This window comes from Anolis sagrei, chromosome 2 (genome assembly GCF_037176765.1).
Source record: "Anolis sagrei isolate rAnoSag1 chromosome 2, rAnoSag1.mat, whole genome shotgun sequence".
Classification (NCBI taxonomy): Eukaryota; Metazoa; Chordata; class Lepidosauria; order Squamata; family Dactyloidae; genus Anolis; species Anolis sagrei.
The window spans coordinates 75,606,972-75,625,739 of NC_090022.1; the positions used below are offsets into that span (position 1 = coordinate 75,606,972).

At 41.5% G+C, this 18,768-nt stretch overlaps 1 protein-coding gene across 1 annotated transcript in view; it reads left to right on the forward strand.

Annotated features, from left to right (window-relative positions):
- Positions 1–18,768, forward strand: part of UBA7 (ubiquitin like modifier activating enzyme 7) — a 56,159-nt gene that overhangs the window by 31,598 nt on the left and 5,793 nt on the right. Inside the window, 7 exon segments of the mRNA XM_067463639.1 lie at positions 373–447; positions 1,270–1,486; positions 1,931–2,040; positions 7,930–8,016; positions 8,374–8,565; positions 17,756–17,857; positions 18,601–18,701. Coding sequence (XP_067319740.1) covers positions 373–447; positions 1,270–1,486; positions 1,931–2,040; positions 7,930–8,016; positions 8,374–8,565; positions 17,756–17,857; positions 18,601–18,701 — 884 coding nt within the window.

Sequence of the window (18,768 nt, forward strand, 5' to 3'; positions counted from 1 at the left end):
GGAGAGCCTAAAGATTCTGAGCAATGTATCTTGTCTAGACTGATTCTGATTCTGGAGGGAGTGTGCCATAGAATTGCTCAGAGAACCTCTAGACAATTCCTTGGGAGACCATTTCCCTCAGGGCATGGGTAATGAATTGCAGATATGGGTTCTGCAGTTACAGGGATCTTACTGTACTTGTCTGAATTCTTGAAAACACTCAACATGTACTTTTTTTTTTTGCTCTTTGATTAATTCTTTTCCCCTTGTTGCACACACCCTGTTTCCAATGCTTCAAACTGCCGAAACATTTGGCCTTCTTCCAGCCCTTGGCCAGTGAGGTTTCCTTCCTCAAACTTCTGTCCCTCATATCCCATCTGCTTTTATTCTCAGGAGACAAGCTCTGGGCTTCCTTTCTGGTCAGGATCCAAGCGATGCCCACGGCAGCTAGATTTTGACTGTGGTAATGTAAGTGGAGAGCTTAATTTGGGCACTGGGGATTCAGGAATGGGGCAGATATAAGGAACATCAAGGAGAGGTCAGGACAATTACTCTGCATTGCTGGTTAGTCTTCATGTTAAACGCATGGACAAGTGTCCATTTGCACATATGAAAAATGTTAAACATATGGAAATTACATCTTATTGCATTTTGTTGTTGCCTTATTATTGCCTAGAACTAATAGGAATTATCACTTGCCATCTATTTTTGTGGTAAACAACACAATAGGCAGAGTATTCCACAAAGCACAAACTAATAGCTGAGAAATTTACTCTGACTGGATCATTTCAAGTTTGCCCTATGAAAGGAGTGCACTGTGTGGGAACTGGGATGCAAGTACTCCAGATTCATATGGTACCTCTGGCATGCAAGTGTGTTAAATCAATTGTTCACTGCAATTGGGTTTTTGATCTGGTGGCTGGCTGTGAGCTAGAATGTTGTGTAGTGACAGGGGAAGTGAATCAGGAGTGGAACCAAGGTTCCTGGTCCATGTGTTGAGGGTGAGGATGAGGGAGAGAGCAAGGAGCTGCACCAGGTGCTTTGCTTGGGGACTTGGTGATGGTGGAATGTGCTCAGTTCCTCTGTTGTCACCTGGCTCATTGAGTGCTGTGATGGTTTTCCAACTGTGCTGTATAGACTGGGCAGTGATGTTCAGGTAGTTTGGAAAGGAGTCTCAGTTTCTTAAGGAATGGCCTGTCACTTGCTGTGAAGAGCAAGTTGGGTCTGCAGTGGGAGAAGGGGGCATATATTGTGCTGTCCTTGCTGAGCCTAACTGCTGTACTTTTACAGGACATGCACATGACCTTCATTTTGGCTGCCAGTTGCCTCTTTGCTCAGATGTATAAACTGCCTATCAATGAGGACGTACCTGCTGCCCTCCAGGTCCTCTTTGACCTGCATCTCCCATCTTTCCAGCCACAAAAGGGCATGCATATCCCACTCACTGATGAAGAGATACAGGAACCAGGGGGTGCTGTTGACAAGAAGTCCAGGAGATCTGCTGAAGGTATGATATCCCAGCTGTTTACAATATGCCCTTGCACACTCCACCAGTTCTTCTCAAGGGGGAAAGACCTACTTTTAGAAAGAATGGACTCCCTCAAACATCTGGCTTCTGGCTATTCCTCTTTTAGAAAGAGAGAGCTATATAGGTGTTGTCCTGGGTTTCCTTAACTAGCCTACTTCCTCAGGTGCAGTGGAAGATGCTAACCTGTAACCAGTGTTAAATTACAATTCATTTGTCTTTCCTGTTGGGTTCTGAACATGGTATGGGAAAGGCCTGCCCTGATGTACTTCATTCCCAATCACAACATGTCTTGGGCCAGCCCAAGGCATTACATCTGTCAAAGTGTGCTTGATTTTAAGGATCACAGATATTGAGGCCACATACTCCTCTTTTTCTAGCTCAACTGGGTTCGTGCAAAACTGTGTCTCCAATTATGTTTTTTAGATCAGCGAAGGCTAGCAGAGCTCAAGCAGAAATTGACAGAGCTAAGGCAAGAAATGGCAAAGAACAGTGATTTTACATCTAACATCATGATACCCATTCACTTTGAGAAGGTACAAACATGTCTGTATGACTCTATTGTGTTTTGAATGTTCCTTTGTGACTTAAGGATTGCAAAGAAGAAAGACTCAAATGTTACTTTTTGGAACCCAATGTCTAGAATTACCCAGTGACTGGTGAAATAGAGGTTTTTTAATCAAAAAAGTATCTTACCCCCAACTCTAACTAGAAGAGCATAACTCTGTTGGGGGGAAGGACTTTGTTGGGTATGATCTTTCCAACAACAGCTGAGCCAAAGCACTTCTTCAGTTAATTTCAATTTAGATCAGCTTTCCTTTCTTGAAATGACTCTGAGACTAATTTACTCAATGCTGCAATATTTGTAAAGGGAAAAACCATATTTTCCCTATCTCCTTTGTATATCAGATTGTAATTTTAAAATATATATATTTGTTTATTTTCATGTGCTTTTCTTCTGATGTACACCTTTATGTTAGTACTGACATTTCAGTTTTACGCAATCTTTCCTCTAACTTGTGTGTAGGCTCAGGAAGCAATAGTTAGTGAAGTGAATGCTTTTCTCCCTCTCTTATTCTGTTCCTAGATCAGCATGATCTATAGGAATAGGTTAGAATGTCATTCCATTTGACTTTAGTGATTGATCTTTTGAATAAAGGAAGTAGCCTTGTGCTGAGTCAAACTGATGTTGTGTCATTCTAAGTGTCTGCTCTAGGTAGCATTAGCTCTCCAGAGTCTTGTACTTGTTTCTTGAAAAACTTTAAGAGAACTACTAAAATGGAAGAATGATAAATGTAAATCCAGAGAATGAAGTGGGGCTGGTTCTGGATTCATGGGCAAGCAAATTGGCCTCATCACACTAGAGAAAAATAATCAACTTAAAATCCGGACCTCAACAGAGCATTTGCTCTACTGCTAAGTTACATCATCTCCTTGCTTTACTCATATATCCTAGGCTGTTGTATTCAGCTAAAATGAGCCTGTTTGCTGGACAGTATTTTGTGTACGTTGAGTAGTATTGGGAAATGGGCCCACTTTTGCTCCACAGCTGCTGCTCCATGAAGTTGTTACACACAGAGACCATTTGTTAGTTAAACTGCAAGATGCAATGTGGGAATTTTGCAAGGATTATATCCCAATATGTCATCAGCTGCCAGGATTGGGGCCTGGATTTTAGTTAAGGTGGAATATTTTCCATAATTGGAGTTTCAGTTGAAAGTTGCTGACAGATAGCTGTAATAGAAATCTTGTTTGGAGGTGATGTTTTCATTGCTTTGACCTTTAGTATTCTTCAAGCAAGATGTGTCTAAAGTTTTGTGCTGATTTTGTGTAAGTAAATATTTATGGCTTTTCTGCAGTTTCTAGCCATTTGAAAAGGGGGAAAATGGCTATACACTGCATAAATCCCTTTGAAAAAATAAATTGTAGATATGTTTCCCGCTATTTAGAATGCTGGGCATATTCACGCTATAGAATTATACCACTATTATTCCACTTTCTGCCAATCCAAGAATTCCATATGATAGGATCATAGCATTGAATTGTTGCCTATTGTAAGGCCGCTCTGAGTCCCTTTCAGAGTGAGAAGGGCAGGATATAAATACAGTAAATAAATAAATAAATAAATAAATAAATGGAATAATAGTGCTATAATTCTGTAATATGAGTATCTCTTGGAATGGGGTAAGGGGTTTCAATCTCATTCTCATAGGAACTTCCCACCACCATGATGCAGATAGCAGACACAGGTCCCCTAAGAGCTGGATTGGGCAGATTATTAACAGCATTCCTATACCCATGTTAGGGTGCAAATGCATAGCAAGATTCTTACCTCTGCACTGTATTTTTAAAAAGTAATGTGTTGTTGTCAAGACTATTTTTACTTAAGGTGTCCCAATGAATGAGAGACCCCCCAAGTCATCCTATTATCAACAACTTAAGTTTTGCAGACTCAGGACTGTGATTTCCTTGATAAATCTATCCATCTGAAATGCAGTCTTCCTCTGCATTGTACCTTACTAAGTGTTATTGTTTTTTCTCCTAAGTTCTATCTTCTCATCCAAACTATGGCAGGCTCAGTTTCATCTTCTTGGTTTTCAGGGAGAGTCCAGGCTTGATTTGGTCCAAGACCCATCCATTTGTGTTTTTAGTAGTCTGCAATTTCAGTAGAACTCTTTGCAACCATTATATTTCAAATTAATTGACTGATTTCCCATAAACTTTCTTTGCTGTCCAGTTTTCACAAACTATTCAAAGAAATGGGAAATATGGTACAATGACATGGAGAATCCTAACTTTAGTATTCAATGGTATATCTTTACATTTTGGGTTAACTCCTAGCTTCATCACAGCTGCACTTCCAAGTCCTAGTCTTCTTCTGATTCTTCTTCACCTCACTACCTCTGAGGATGCTTGCCATAGCTGCAGGCGAAACGTCAGGAGAAATGCCTCTAGAACATGGCTCTATAGCCTGAAAAAACCCACAAGAACCTAGTGATTCCAGCCATGAAAGCCTTCGACAATACTTCTTCTGATTTCTTGACAGTAGTCTCCATTCTGATTCATTACTGAGCTAAAGTATAGAAAATCTTGAACTATTTCAATATCTTTACTTTAAAGTTGTATACATCATCAGTGATCATTGTTTTTGTTCTCTTAATGTTCACCTTATAAAGCTGCCTTTGCACTTTCTTTCTTGGCTTTCTCTTTCTGTTTCCTTTTTTTTTTTTTTTTTTGCTATTTTTTGTTAGTAGTGTAGTGTCATCTCCATAAACCTGCTTTACATTCAGCACACAAATTAAACAGAGAAAGTGATAAATTGCATCCTGCTTTGTTTCTCTATATTTTGCCCTAACAGTTGTCTCTTGTCCTGAGTACAGATTACACATCAGGATAATCAAATTTCTTTAAGAGCTGTCCATAATGTCCTATGATCTGGACAATCAAAGACTTTACTATAATCTATAAAACATGGGATGTTTTTCTTTCAATTTTTTTGTAAGGTCCATTACCTAGCATATGTTTGCAATGATCCCTAGTGTCTCTTCATTTTCCAGAATGCATGTTGGACTTCTGGCATTTCATGCTCCATATATGGCAAAAGCCTTTGTTGCTGCAAAACTTTGAGTATTACTTTGCTTGCATGGGAGATTATTGCAATGGTCTTGTAGTTATTTCAATCTCTGGTGTCTCCTTTCTTGGGGATTGGCATATACATTGAACATTTCCAATCTGTGAGCCATTGATTTATGTTCTAATATGTTAACATATTAAAGTTGGAACTAGAGTAGATTCAGTCCCTATATCTTGAAGCACCTCTATTACTTTGGCATATGTTCCTAGTGATTCATTTCTTCCAAGAGCTCTGAGTGTAATACCACTTCACTTTTTAAAAGTTGTAGGTTCATCCTCAAATGGTTCTTCCTTGAATGAATCTGCCATCCTTTCATCTCCTTTATATAATTCTTCAGTGTATTGTTTCCATTGTCTTTTCATTTCTGCTTGGTTATCTACTATTTACATTTCTATTTTTATTTAATTTTAATTTCTCTTTGATTTCTCAGATCATCTAAAGGAGCTCTCTTGTTTTTCATTTCTTGTTGTCATCTATTTCTCTGTTGTTCTGACTCTTATTTCTATCATCTTTTACTTCTGCTTCTCCTTTGTCCTGGCTCCTTAGCAAAAGCTTGCCTGACATGGGAGACCATACCAGTAGCCTTGCTGCTGTCAACATAACCTCTTGTTTCACAGGAACACATAATCCCCCCACTGTGGAAATGTAGTGCTAATTGTGTGAGTGTGTTGAGTTTGCATTATTGTAGTCTTTGTTTTTTAATTATTGTTTGCTAATCTTCTAGTTGCCCAACATTCTTGTTTACAAGTTAGAAGCCATTCTTCATTATTCTCTACCAGCCATGAAAGTTTGAGTCATCCATCCATATGACTCCTAGCTATCACATCAATGTGTCAGTAAAGAAACGTGGATGTAGTTGAGTAAAGACTATCTGCTGAGGTACATGTATCAAACAAAGAAATGGCTTTATCTAACACCTCTGTAAATTGCAGTCTCTGTTCCTAGGCTTTGGAAAATCTAGACTGTCGGAAATAGATAATAATCTCTTCCACAAATCAAGTGGGGGTAATGTTATTCTGTTACAGCAAAACAAAAAAGAATCATGTGGTACTTTAAAAACTAACTAATTTTATTTAGCATAAGTTTACAAGGACCATAGTCTATATGCTATCAGATTATATGAGCTACACTCCAGGAAAGCCTGTGCCAAATGAAGTTGCTAAAGTTTTTGAAGACTTATTCAGTTCCTCAACATAGCCCTTAATGTGTCACAAAATGCTCTAGTTTTCTCTCCTCATTTTTCCATTGTCTTCTTGGTAGAGCTTTCAATACATAGCCCACTCAAAACTCAAAATCCTCCCCACTGTCCTTGCTGGGTGCACATTTTGGAGTTGTAATCCAAAATACAGTGAATTTTATATGGTTCTTCTGAATGGAGAGCCAAGTGAGCAAAATGTCAGCTGTTATCAGGCACCTGAACCCTTGAAATAAGATTGGATTATAATTTCTTTCTCCCTCTGTAAATGAAATGAGAAATGAGAAATATCTTGTTCTTTGTCTCAGGCAGCCAAAAGCCTTCGGTTGGCCCTATTTTGGAAATGTGAATACCATGGTTACTCGCATTCTGTATCTGGGAAAGTTACATTGTGCCATCCCTGTAAATAATCCACATTTGAGCACTGTTATTTCTTTGACATTCTTGTTTTTGTCCTTACTAGTCCTGGGGAAATACAGGAAGTTGTGCATGTAATTGAAATCCCACCTCTTAAATTCTAGAGCCCAATGTATATGCAATGTAAGACTTTTGTTAGAGGTCAGTGTCGGGTTACAGGAGCACATGTTTCACTTTTCATTTTTTCTCCTCTCCCCATGTGCCCTCTCAGTTCTCATGTATTCCAGAAACTAGATTTGGAGAGGTACCAACATTGTATTAAAGTTGGTCAGACATAACATTGAACTGTACTGTATTGCAAGGGTGTGGTGTGGAATTGTCACATAAGAAGAAAGAGATGGAGAAGGAGGAGGAAATGGCATGTACAGTCCTGCCACCTGAGCTTTTTTTTTTTTTTTAAACATAAGGCCAGTATTACGTGACAGCTGTGCTGGCCATAGGCAACTTATGCAGCCAGACACACTTCTGTGAGATTTCTCCAAGAATGGCCTGTGGGCTTTCAAGTAAATTTAACAAAACCTTAAGGCTAAAAGATCTTTAAAAGGAAAATTGTAGGATTCTTACAGTGAACCAGCATGGCACAGTGGTTTAGGTGTTGGGCTAGAACTCCAAGAGACAAGGTTTTGAATCCCTGTTTAGCTGTGAGAATCTACTGGGTGATTCCTGTGGCTAAGCAGTCTCTTAGCTGAAGACGAAAGCCGAGGCAAACTTCTTCTGAATAAATCTTGCTAAGGAAACCCTAGATTAGGATCGCCTTAATACAGAGTCAACTCGAAGGCATGTAACAATAAAGATTCATAAGACACAAGGTTGTGTGGTAGAATGGGAAACATTTGGCCTTCCATCTGTTTTAGATTTCAGCTTCTAAGTGACCCAGACAATAGAGCCAATGTTAAGGGATTATGGAGGCTATAGTCCAAAATAAAGTTCCACAGCCCTTTTGTATTCCCAGTGTTTAAGTCTATATATTTCTGTATTAACTTGGCAAAGGCTCTAGCTGTACCTTATGCCATGTTTGTATACACAATATGCATGCCTGTTGTTATATTCTGCAATCACTTTGGTTTAATTTCCACTGAGACCCTTTCTTTCTTTCTTTCTTTCTTTCTTTCTTTGGTTATTTTTACCTTTTTACCCCCTTCTTGACTGTGACTGATTTTGCAATTGTGGGTCCCTCAGGATGACGACACCCATTTGGACTTCATCACCAGTGCAGCCAATCTGCGAGCCAAGAACTATGGCATCCCTCTCACTGATACACTCCAGGTGAAGGAAGTAGACTGGGCTTGTGAAGTCATTTCTTCATTGCCAGTGAACTCCATGAAACAAAATGGGAGTAGGGGTGGGGAATATATTGGCATACATTTCCTCCTTTTCAGCAAGTTCAAGGAGATGTGTGTAGAGCAACTTTATTTACTTGTAGTTTCATCCAGAGAGAAAGGAGTGGGATAGTGGGAATTTCAGTGTGAGAAATGATAGCTAATTATGACATCTCTTTTATCATTTCTCCTTCCACTCTCTGTGCTCAGCATATTGTGTCTACCCCAGCATCCCTCTCTTCTACAATAACGTGACACACTTTCATACTATCTTCATGCCCACTGTCTGTTTTCATTTTGACAGACCAAGAGAATAGTGGGGAGGATTGTTCCTGCTATTGTCACAACTACAGCAGCTGTAGCTGGCCTGGTGTGCTTGGAACTTTACAAGCTGGTGTGGAGACACAGGGACATCAGTTCCTATCGCAGCAGCTTCCTGGGGCTCTCAGAGCCCTTGCTCCGCTTCCAGCCTCAGTTGGCTCCACAGTCATACAAGGTGAGAGACCTGTGATGGGTTGGCAGTGTTCATCATACCTTGAAGGCAGAAGGGCTCAGTAGGGATTGCATAAGAAAATAACGGATAAAGAGGCAAGCCTATTTGGATTTTTTGGGGCTGCCTACAATTTAATGAGAAGCTCTGTACTGTAGCCATCTCATTTCTTTGTGATTCCAAGTGGCAGTCCAAGACAGTCCAAGATTCACTTTATTTTGTTGTACACTTCAATGTACTTCTGACAGCTATTCGGGACTTTACAATGTCTACCTGGATATTTGAGTGTGTGTGTCAGGCTTCTGTGTTCTTGCACTGCTGCTGTAATGTCTGATGTGGAAGTGCATCTTCATATCCCTGCACAAGTTTCTCCTAACAGCAACAGTAGAACAATAAGAAGCACAAAGGTTTTGAGCATCCAAGCAGCAATGGTGTCATGTTTTCAGGCAACATGATTACAGTTCACTACCACTTTAGCCAGCAACACCTTACTCCTGAAAGTAGACCAGGTAGTCACAACTCACAACATCAGATTGCATAGCTAGTCAGGTGGGAGATGTCGAAAGAGCTGTCTGCACAGGAGTATGGGTGACTTTCAGATTGTGGAAAAAGCCTTCCTGGGCTATCGCTCTTGTCTGCTATTTGGGTACTGAGCTTCTTGCCAAGATCTGATGTGTGTGAGGTGGGGGTTGGGAGGAAGGGCTGCTCCTGCCTTTCCTGAGCCCCTTCTGGCAGACAGACGGTGGGGAGATCTAGTTTCAGAAGCCAGTGCCTGGAGTGTGTATCAGACTAGCAGCAGTGTAGAAGGCAAGGCAAGGCTGCCTGCGAGCTGTCAGACACAGGAAGTGGTCTTTAACCTGCAGCTGACATGCACAGCTGGTGCCAAGCTGTACACCGATGTGGAGCTCTGGCTCATTTTTTGCCCCTAGCCAAACCATCCTGCTTTTCTTTGTCTTTCATCCGTGATTCCAAACCTGGGCCCCTCCAGGTGCATTGGTAGACTCCTTGGGTGTTCTGAATGGCATTGACTATGGAGCATTCATCAGAGGCTTAACAGCTGGAGAGTTTCCAAACAAGAAATAAACAATTGTTGTCCATGAGCTCGAATATGGTACCAGCCCCTAGTACAATGAGGCAAGGTTGCTTGTTCCCTCCTCCTTTCCCCCCTTCAGATCTCTTTAAGAAGCACTGGCTCAAAGGGCATTGTAGCAGTGTGCCTTCAAATCATTTATGACTTATGGTGATCCTATCAGAGGATTTTCTAAGGGTGAGAACGTATGACTTGCCTAAGATCACCCATTGGGTTTTCATGGCTCAGCAGGGATTTGAACCCCAGTCTCCAGAAGCACAGCCTAACACTCAGAGCACTACGCCATGCTTGCTATTCTTCAAGAGAACATATGGGGCAACAAATGCTCATTTCCTTTGTGTCTTATAGAGAGGCCAGTCTGTGGCCTGTGGGGCATCTCAGTTCCACCTGACCTTGTAGACAAATCGTAGATGTGTGGTTGGCCACCTTGAGTGTTGCAAAAAGTCCTATTCTGCCCTTGCCTTACACTACCTTCAGCTGATCGATATACTTTTTGTGTCTAATAGTGGTAAGAGTGGCATTATTGTCAAAGGCAGGGTGACTTGCTAATTAACTTCTGAGTGGGCACATGCATTGGCAGCACTAAAGTATATCAATGTATTTCTCTAGTACTATTCATTGCATCTTATCTGTATGGGAAGAAAATGGTTTTTGTATCTCACTATTCTACCAGAGCCATTGGCAGGCCTTTCTCTGGGAAAGGATTCAGCAAGAGATCATTTCCATAAGAGGTCATTTGTTTGTTACATTTCTATCTGATCATTCCTCCAGTTAACAGAATAGCATGAATGGATTTCCCAGGCAGTCTCGCAGCCACTTATTAGCTAACCCCGGTGCTAGTTAGCTCATAGATTTCACTGTTCCTTACATTGAGTCCTTTTACCCCTTCCTTTCCTTACTACACAGCCTGCCTTGCCTTTAGTGCCACTCTGGAATTGCTTCTCCATGACTTCTTGTTAGAGTGTGGGAAAGTTCCTTTTTTGGACTACAGTTCTAAGAACCCTCTGGCTGGCATGACTTAAACATTAAGGCACTTTTCTATCTTAAATGACTCTATGAGGACCTGCATTTTTAGCACTGAGACAGATAAGCAAAGGTAAGGTTATGTGCATACTCATACACACATGTATGTGCACACATTTGCATGTGCACACACACACACACACAGGCTTTGAGTTTCCTTCTTTTGTCTCAGCTCCAGCACCATCCGCAAGACTTTACTTTTGTATTCATCATAATTTGCTTGGATCGGACCTGTTTTGGCTTCATTGCAAAAAACCTCCCTTTTCTAGAGAGAGAAATCAGAGCTGTAACGGTGGAGGGAAAGTTGGGGAGGGGGGTAGAGAGAGCAAGGAGCTAAATTAAGAGCGTCTGTTTGAATAGAAGCCTTTTTGTCTTGAGTTTATGGAGTGCGAGGCTGGGGCTTCCTGCTACACAGGAAACGCAGATTGGAACCAGATTGGTGGGAGAAAGGGGGGGGGGGTAGGCAGGAAGAAGGGGAGGGCAGCTCTTCCATCTCCAGTGATTTCCATAGTTCCTCTCTCTCTCTCTCTCTCTCTTCCTCCTCCCTTCTTCCCAGTTCAGATCATGCTGGATGGCCCGAGGGCTCACTTAGCACACACACACTCCATCTAACATTGTCAAATGGCCTGTATTTTTAAAGGATTTCTCAGATTTCTAAATAGTGCAGCTCCCTATCAGTGTCAAAGCATTCACAGGAAAGGCTGCGGGTGGCTTTAATGCTTGTGAAATTGGGAAACTGAATTTAATATCCAATTCAGTAGTGTGTGTATGTACTCCTCAAAATGTGAAGGCAGCTTTAATCATGCCCAAGAGACCTGAGATCAGAGTAGCATTGATCAGAGGTAGACTTAAGGGAAAACTCGATATACTAGTTGATCTCTAATTTCAAGTCAACCCACAAAGTTTTCTGAAACAAGATGTTTCTGCCCACCTCACCCCATCCCCCAGCAAAACTTGGAAATATTACTTTTTTGGACTCTGTTTCCCAGGATCCCTCAGCCTGTGTGGACAATAGCTATGGTGTCTAGGAGATCCTGGGTATTGTTGTCCAAAAACGGTAGCCTTTCTAAGTTGATGGGGGAATGTATGGATTTCCAAAGACAGGAAAGCTAAGGGGAAAACCAGGAGTTGGCTTTTGTGTGACTTCTATTGATAGTATTGTAGTTAACATGATCGATGAGAACAGCAGCCACTTGAGACAGCAAGTCCTGGGTTTTGTACTCCCCCCCACACCCCAGGCCTCATAGGACAAATCAAGTTTCTTTATAATTTTAGGAGGGAATAAAGCCCTGGGCTTAAATCTTTTATCTATTCTTCAGTTTGCAAATATGGAATTTGCGTGACAGAGAGAAACAAGGATGGAGAGGTGATCATGAAGTGAACAAAATGAGGAAAGGGAGAGCCAAGGAGTAGCATCAGAAGATGGAGAGGCAAGCTGTGTGTGTGTGTGATTGTGTATGTGTGTGTCGGATTTGCAAACAGGAATCAAAAGCTGTGCTGGTTCCAAGAACTTGTGGAGTTGATTAAACAGCATATGGGAGCCATTAGTTAGTAAGAGTTGGCAATTGGGGGAAGGGAGCTCTTATAGTGGCGCCAAAGGATTCCCCCCACCAAAGAGATTTGTTGGACCTTTGCTCTTCAGTGCTGTAGCAGATTGGGGGGGGGGGGGCAGTTAGGCTGGGAGCCATAAGGTTTCAGTAGACTGTGATATAGCAGGCTGGAGCAAAGAAAAAGCCAGGCAGAGGGAAGGAATGGCATGGGAGTGAGAGAGCAGTTTTTGAGGCTGGGAGCTTTGCTTAGAAAAGGGGTGACCAACTGACCAGATGTTGATCTCAGTTCCCCTCATCCCCCCCTACAATATCCATACTGGATATTTGTAATCCAACAACCTATGAGGAGACACATGTTCTTCAATGCTCCCACTTCAGAATCAGAGCTAAATAGCCTGGCTTCCAATTGTGGGCATTCATTTTGATCATAGAATAATAGAATCTTAGAACTGGAAGGGGACACAAGGGCCATCTATTCCAACCTTCTGCCACATGGAAATGCACAACTAAAGCAGTCCTGAAATATGCCCATCCAATCTCTCTTTAAAGACTTCCAAAAGAGGGGCGTCCTCCATCTTCTGCCACAGCCTGTCCCACTGTTGAAAAGTTCTTATAGTCTAGAAAGTCTTCTTAATCTTTAGGTAGATTTTTTTTCTTGTAATTTGAATCTTTTGATTTGCGTCCTAGTCTCTGGAGCAGCAGAAAACAGAAAACTCCAATTTCTACATGATTTCCTTCAGATATTTGAAGATGGCTATCATGTCACCTCTCAGCCTTCTCTTCTTTAAGCTAAACACACCCAACTCCCTAAGTCATTCCTCATAAGACTTGTTGGTCAGACTTTTGATCATGTGGGTTGCATTCCTCTAGACATGTTCCAGTTTGACAATATCCATCTTGAATGGTGATGCCCAGTAGTGGGCACAGTATTCCAGATAAGGTTTGACCAAAGCAGAATAGTGTAGCACAACTCCTTCCCTTGATCTGGACACTATACTCCTCTTGATGTCTACCCTTTGCCCTTTCATTGCGGTGCAAAGCCCTGCAGTAAACTTGTTGTGAAGCATATAAAGCTGTATGTTGGAAACCTATACCAGAAATGTTCCTTTTCTTTGCTAAGGACACAGCCTGTTTGGTGTCTGCTTTCCATACTATCCTTGGCTTAGCAGAAAAAGGTGAACAGAATCAGGATCTGTAAAATGGAAATCCTGAGCAAGAAGTGCTAATGCCTCATGGTGAGTGTGAAAGGCCAAGCCTGCCAAATGGCAATTGGTGAAAAGGAGAACCTTCCCCTTTTGCTGACAATGTAGACAAACAAATGAGATGGGTCTTCTCGCTCCAAATGGTTAAGATGAAAACATTTGGCTCTCAACTCCAATCTCTTTTTCATCACCTCCTACCTGCCCCCACCCCCAAGAAAGTGTCCTGAGGTTTCTCTTGTTTCCACTCAAAATATAGACTGTGAGTGTGCCTCTTCATCCTGATTTGGTTTGGATATCATCCATTTTCCCCTTGTGCTATTAGAAGTATGTGTCTGGCAATTTGAATTAACGCAACACTTGAGTTCTTGTTCCTCCTTCCGCCCTCCATTCAGTCCCGTTTCTTCCTCATTTGTGTTCAATTCAAAAAAGAGGCAGAAAAAATCTTACCAGGTCTTGCAGGGAGCACATTTGAGCATAGGTCTTTAGTTTCCACTGTTGTCTGCACACTTGTTTATGTGAGACCTACAGAATGTCAACATATTGTTTTAATTAAGTAAGAAGAGAATAATCACTAAAAGAAAAAAAGATAATTCTATTCCTGGTTCCCTCTGAATGCATGTATGGGAGAATCAAATTACATCTGCCATCTTCCTTATATGAAGATAAAATTATACTTGCCTCATGATACATGAGATGACCTGAATTTTGTACACATATAGAAACCCTGCTGGACAGTGGGAGACTGAGTGAGTGAGTTTTTTTAGCCCCTTCCTCCCATTCTTCAAACTTGGAACATAAAATGCGGCTGTAGATAATTAGATCAGTGATATACCTATTCCAGTTTAGCTGTTGATTAGCAGTCCTCCTGTCTTCCCAAGAGATTTGCAGGATTTTTCGGAGGCAACGCTGAGGGAATCGTTCCAGGAGTTGAGTGTGACATCTGTAGATAGTCCATGTTTAACAGGCATATCTCAGGGTTGGGAGTAACACAGCTTTATAAACAAGCACCACCAGCATTGAAGCAATGCTCGTACGACATCAACTCCGCTGGATTGACCACTTTGTCCGAATGCCCAATCTCCATCGCCCAAAGGAGTTACTATACTCTCAACTCAAGAATGGAAAACGGAATGTTAGTGGAAAGGAATAGAGATTTCAAGATGGGCTTAAAGCCAACCTTAAAAACTGGCATAGGCACTGAGAACTAGGAAGCCCTGGCCCTTGAGCACTCTAACTGGAGGTCAGCTGTGACCAGCAATGCTGCGGTATTTGAGGAAGCACAAATGGAGGGCAAAAGAGAGAAACATGCCAAGCAGAAGACACATCAAGCCAACCCTGACCGGGACCACTTTCTACCTGGAAACCGATGCCTTACTGTGGAAGAACATGCAGATCAAGAATAGGTCTCCACGATCACCTATGTACCCACTGCCAAGACACTACACTTGGAAGGCCATCATACTCTGACAATGAGGGATTACCTAAGTAAGTAAAGTAAGCATGATTGCCAGTCTCTCTCCAGAGTTTTAAGCAGGATTCTTCCACATCAATGCATTTACCACAGAGCCCTGGAGCCTATTCCTAGAGAGAACAGGGCTAATGGTACACTTGGAATTGAGACTTGTGCAAGGGAACCTGAATGTACGAGACATACAGATGGCAAAGCACATGTAGTAACCTATTTGTGAGCCTCTTCTTCTTTAGATGTTCTTTAAAGACATGAGAAGGAGTTAGGAGAAAAGTATAGCAGGAGACAGTCATGTGCGTGGCACAAGAGATGTATTCCCTTCTCTTATAAAATCCATGAACCAGAGGTTTGGAGGGATATAATATCTTGTAATTAGCTGCTTCTTTGGGTTTAAAGCAGAATGTTTACTTATTTTTGCCATTACTTGACAAGAGGGGGAGTTTTGCTCTTGAAGCTTAAAGAAATGCTGTGGTTCAGACCAGTCCTTCCCCTGCTGGCCAGTGAGTTTGCCATGGACAGTGTGTCTTTTGTGTTGCCTGACCCCAGAAAGTTCTCTCTGATCAGGGCACTTCCTGCTATGAGCTAGTAAGTAACCCCAAAGAATCTCTTGTTAAAGGACTGGATGCTTCTTGTCCTTTTCTCTCTCTCTTTTTGCCTAGAGCCAAAAAAGCAGGGGAACAGCACAGGGGTCTGCAACAACGTTCTGCGTCTTGTTCTGAAGAAAAGGATAATTGTACATGGGCAGAGCACCATCTCAATGTGTCTTTGTGCAGTAGAGGGTTACAGATCATGAATGGACAGAAGTCCCTTCTGTTCGGCCCATTGCCAGTTTCTGCATTCAGAAACACCAAGGCTGGAAAGAACCATTTAGGTCATCCCAAATCAGATTTCCTATATGAAATGCAAGAGGAATGACTTCCACCAATTGATGCTTTGCCATGGCATTTCTCTTGTGTTGGCCTATATGAAAATGTCTTTTCCGGAGGAGGGCTGGTTTTCTTCTGAAGCCTATTGTTTTCATTTACTAGATGAGTGCTCTGTCCTCTAAAACACCAGGAGAAGTGTTTCAGCACAGGAACACCTGAGTGGGATAGGTTCTTTGCTGATCTATGTAGTGTAGTAGTGGTAGAACCTTTCTACATCTGTTTAAAAAAGTCAAGAATTTTTTAAAAGCAGGTGATTGTGTTGATCTATAGGTATCAGTTTTCATCTCTATAAGGAGCTCGTCTTTGGTAAATCCAATGGGTCTTGACAAGTCAAGATGAGGCAACTACAAAGTACTTTGGGTGACAACAAGGATAGTATGTATGAAACACTGCACTGTTGTTGGGAAAACCCATATCTCCTCTAGCTACTGGGAGGATTGCAACTAAACCCATCAGAGAGAACAAAGGGAATCCAGAGGGACCCGGGTGACATCATAATCCCTTTTAAGCAAAAAAGTTCTGGAGTTGTTTGTCCATAGGAACTGTGACTCCACTATACCTCTCAGTCTCAGCAGTTGCTTTGAATCTGGGTTTCCCTCATCCAAAGCACATGTGGATGTCTCTTGGACTCTGAAGAAGCCTCTGTGTCCCATTGCTTGCCTTGTTGTTTGGAATTGCATTGGTTAATTGGGAAAAATATGCCATTGGAAATGTTATGCCTGATTAGAATTAGTTTAGTTTTATCTTTTATTTTTGTTGGCTGCTCTCGTGTTCCGCTTGGCTAGATTAAAGGGCCGCCCTTTGGTACCTAAAACCTTCTCCCTTTTGAAGGTATGCTACAATCAGTTCACCTCTTAACCTTGTTTCTGATAAGATGAACAGACTGCTAGGTTCCTTTGCACAAAGATTGCTTTTTCAGAAAACTCCTCTGTTCTGACATTTGATTGCTCACTGAATAGCGGAGCCTGAATTGGACATGGTGTCCAGAAGCAGTTAATGTTTCTGTGTTGGTTTTATGAGCCTTGTTTTGCTAAAGTAATCCCAGTAGTTCAAGTAATTGAAATGATCTGATGCTAGCATTCTGTTGTCAGTAGTATTTACCATACCACTCAGAGGTAGGAAAAGTTACTGTTTTGGACTACAGCTCAAGCTTTTATTCTTCCAATATGGATTATTTACCTGTAATCCTCGTGCAAGCATAGTTACCTTACAATCTTTTATACATTCATTTAAAAGTAATCACACTGTATTGAATGGAGATAATGTTCTTGCCCCAATCCAGCATGGTGCAGTGGTTTGAGCATTGGGACTACAATTCTGGATATCAAGGTTTCAATCCGTGCTTGGTCCTGGAAACCCACTGAGTTACCTTGGGCAAGTCACACACTCTCAATCTCAGAGGAAAGCAAAGGCAAACCCCTTCTGAACAAATCTTGTCAAGAAAAACCCATGATGGAATCTCCATAAGTCAGAAAGCAACTTGAAAACACACAGTGACAATACACACAACATTTTATTGAGAAACAAGAAACCTCAATGATGGGTTTACCTTAGGATCACCATAAGTCAGAAATGACTTGAAAATACACAGGAACAACTCCCTTGTCAGAACATTTGGGGTGGCAGCTTTGGAAGCAGGACTTATATAAAAGGTGTCACATTTTATAATATTTGAGAATGAAATGTAACTCACGTCACTCTACAGAAGAGGGTCCTGAATCTAAACGGCAAACATCTTCCATGATGTCTTTATTGGAGTGCTCAAAAATAATTCACCTTCTCTGTGTGTTTGCTGTATTGTCATGAACCAGTGAAATGGGTTGTCATCCACAAAACCTTATGTTTTAGTAAATGTGTACATCTTAAGGTCTTGCAAAGTTATTTGTTTGCTCTGCTGCAAGAGACTAACATAGTCTTGGCAATTGGTTTCTTCTCAGTACCACCAGAAGACATGGAGCTGTTGGGACAGGATTGAAGTGGCAGGTTATGATGCCAAGAGAGAAGAAATCACTCTGAGAGACCTTTGTAGTCATATCCAGGTGAAAAGGATAACAAAGTTGAAGGTTTCATGAACTCATTGTTGCAGCAATTCAGAGACTGCATACTGTAGTGGCCCATTCCACATGTGCATGCTTCCACCACCCACTCCTTCCTTATACAGTATGTTAAAGTTTCAGAATGGGAGCTCCTCAATGGCTCCAGAGGAGGTGATTTATGTAAGTGTAAGTGCTATCAATCCATGCTAACAATCCATGAAGGGTTGGTGAGCATAGCACCTTGAATGTCCACATGGTACCTACTTGACTTATCTCCTGCTTCATCTCTGAGTACAACAAAGGTCCCTCGCCACCACTACACATGGCTGTACATTCTTGATGGGATGCTGCCATTTTGTCCCAGTTACATTGATTGCCCCATCTCAAGTTCAATAGGATTCCTGCAGTGTCTGTCTTGCTCCTTTTCTGACTATTCTGTTTATCTCATCTCCATCTCATTCCATATCTTTTGTCACCATTTAACTATTTCCATTTTATTTCTGTCCACTAATAGCATTTGACTCTGAAACACAGCAACTGACTATATGTCCTCCATTGACTGTATATTTTCCCCCCTAAAGACTGTGTTTCACTCCGATTCCAACCTCATCTTTTTCCTTTTTTTCTTGCTCTCCAGCTTTAAGCTTGGACATTGATATCACACACAGTATCAAAAACACTCTTCCAATTGTTTCTAGTCATCAGGACTACTTGTATGATACCACTTCCTACCTGCTTTTTCACAGAAGGAACACAACCTGGTGCTACGGATGGTACTATATCGTGAGGCTATTCTCTATGCTGAGTTCTGGGAGAAAAGGCAAAGAGAGCAACATCTTTCCTACAGGTAGGAGCTTTACAGAGCAAGGACCTCAAACGCTTAGGAATTATACATTCATTCAGTCCTTCCTTTT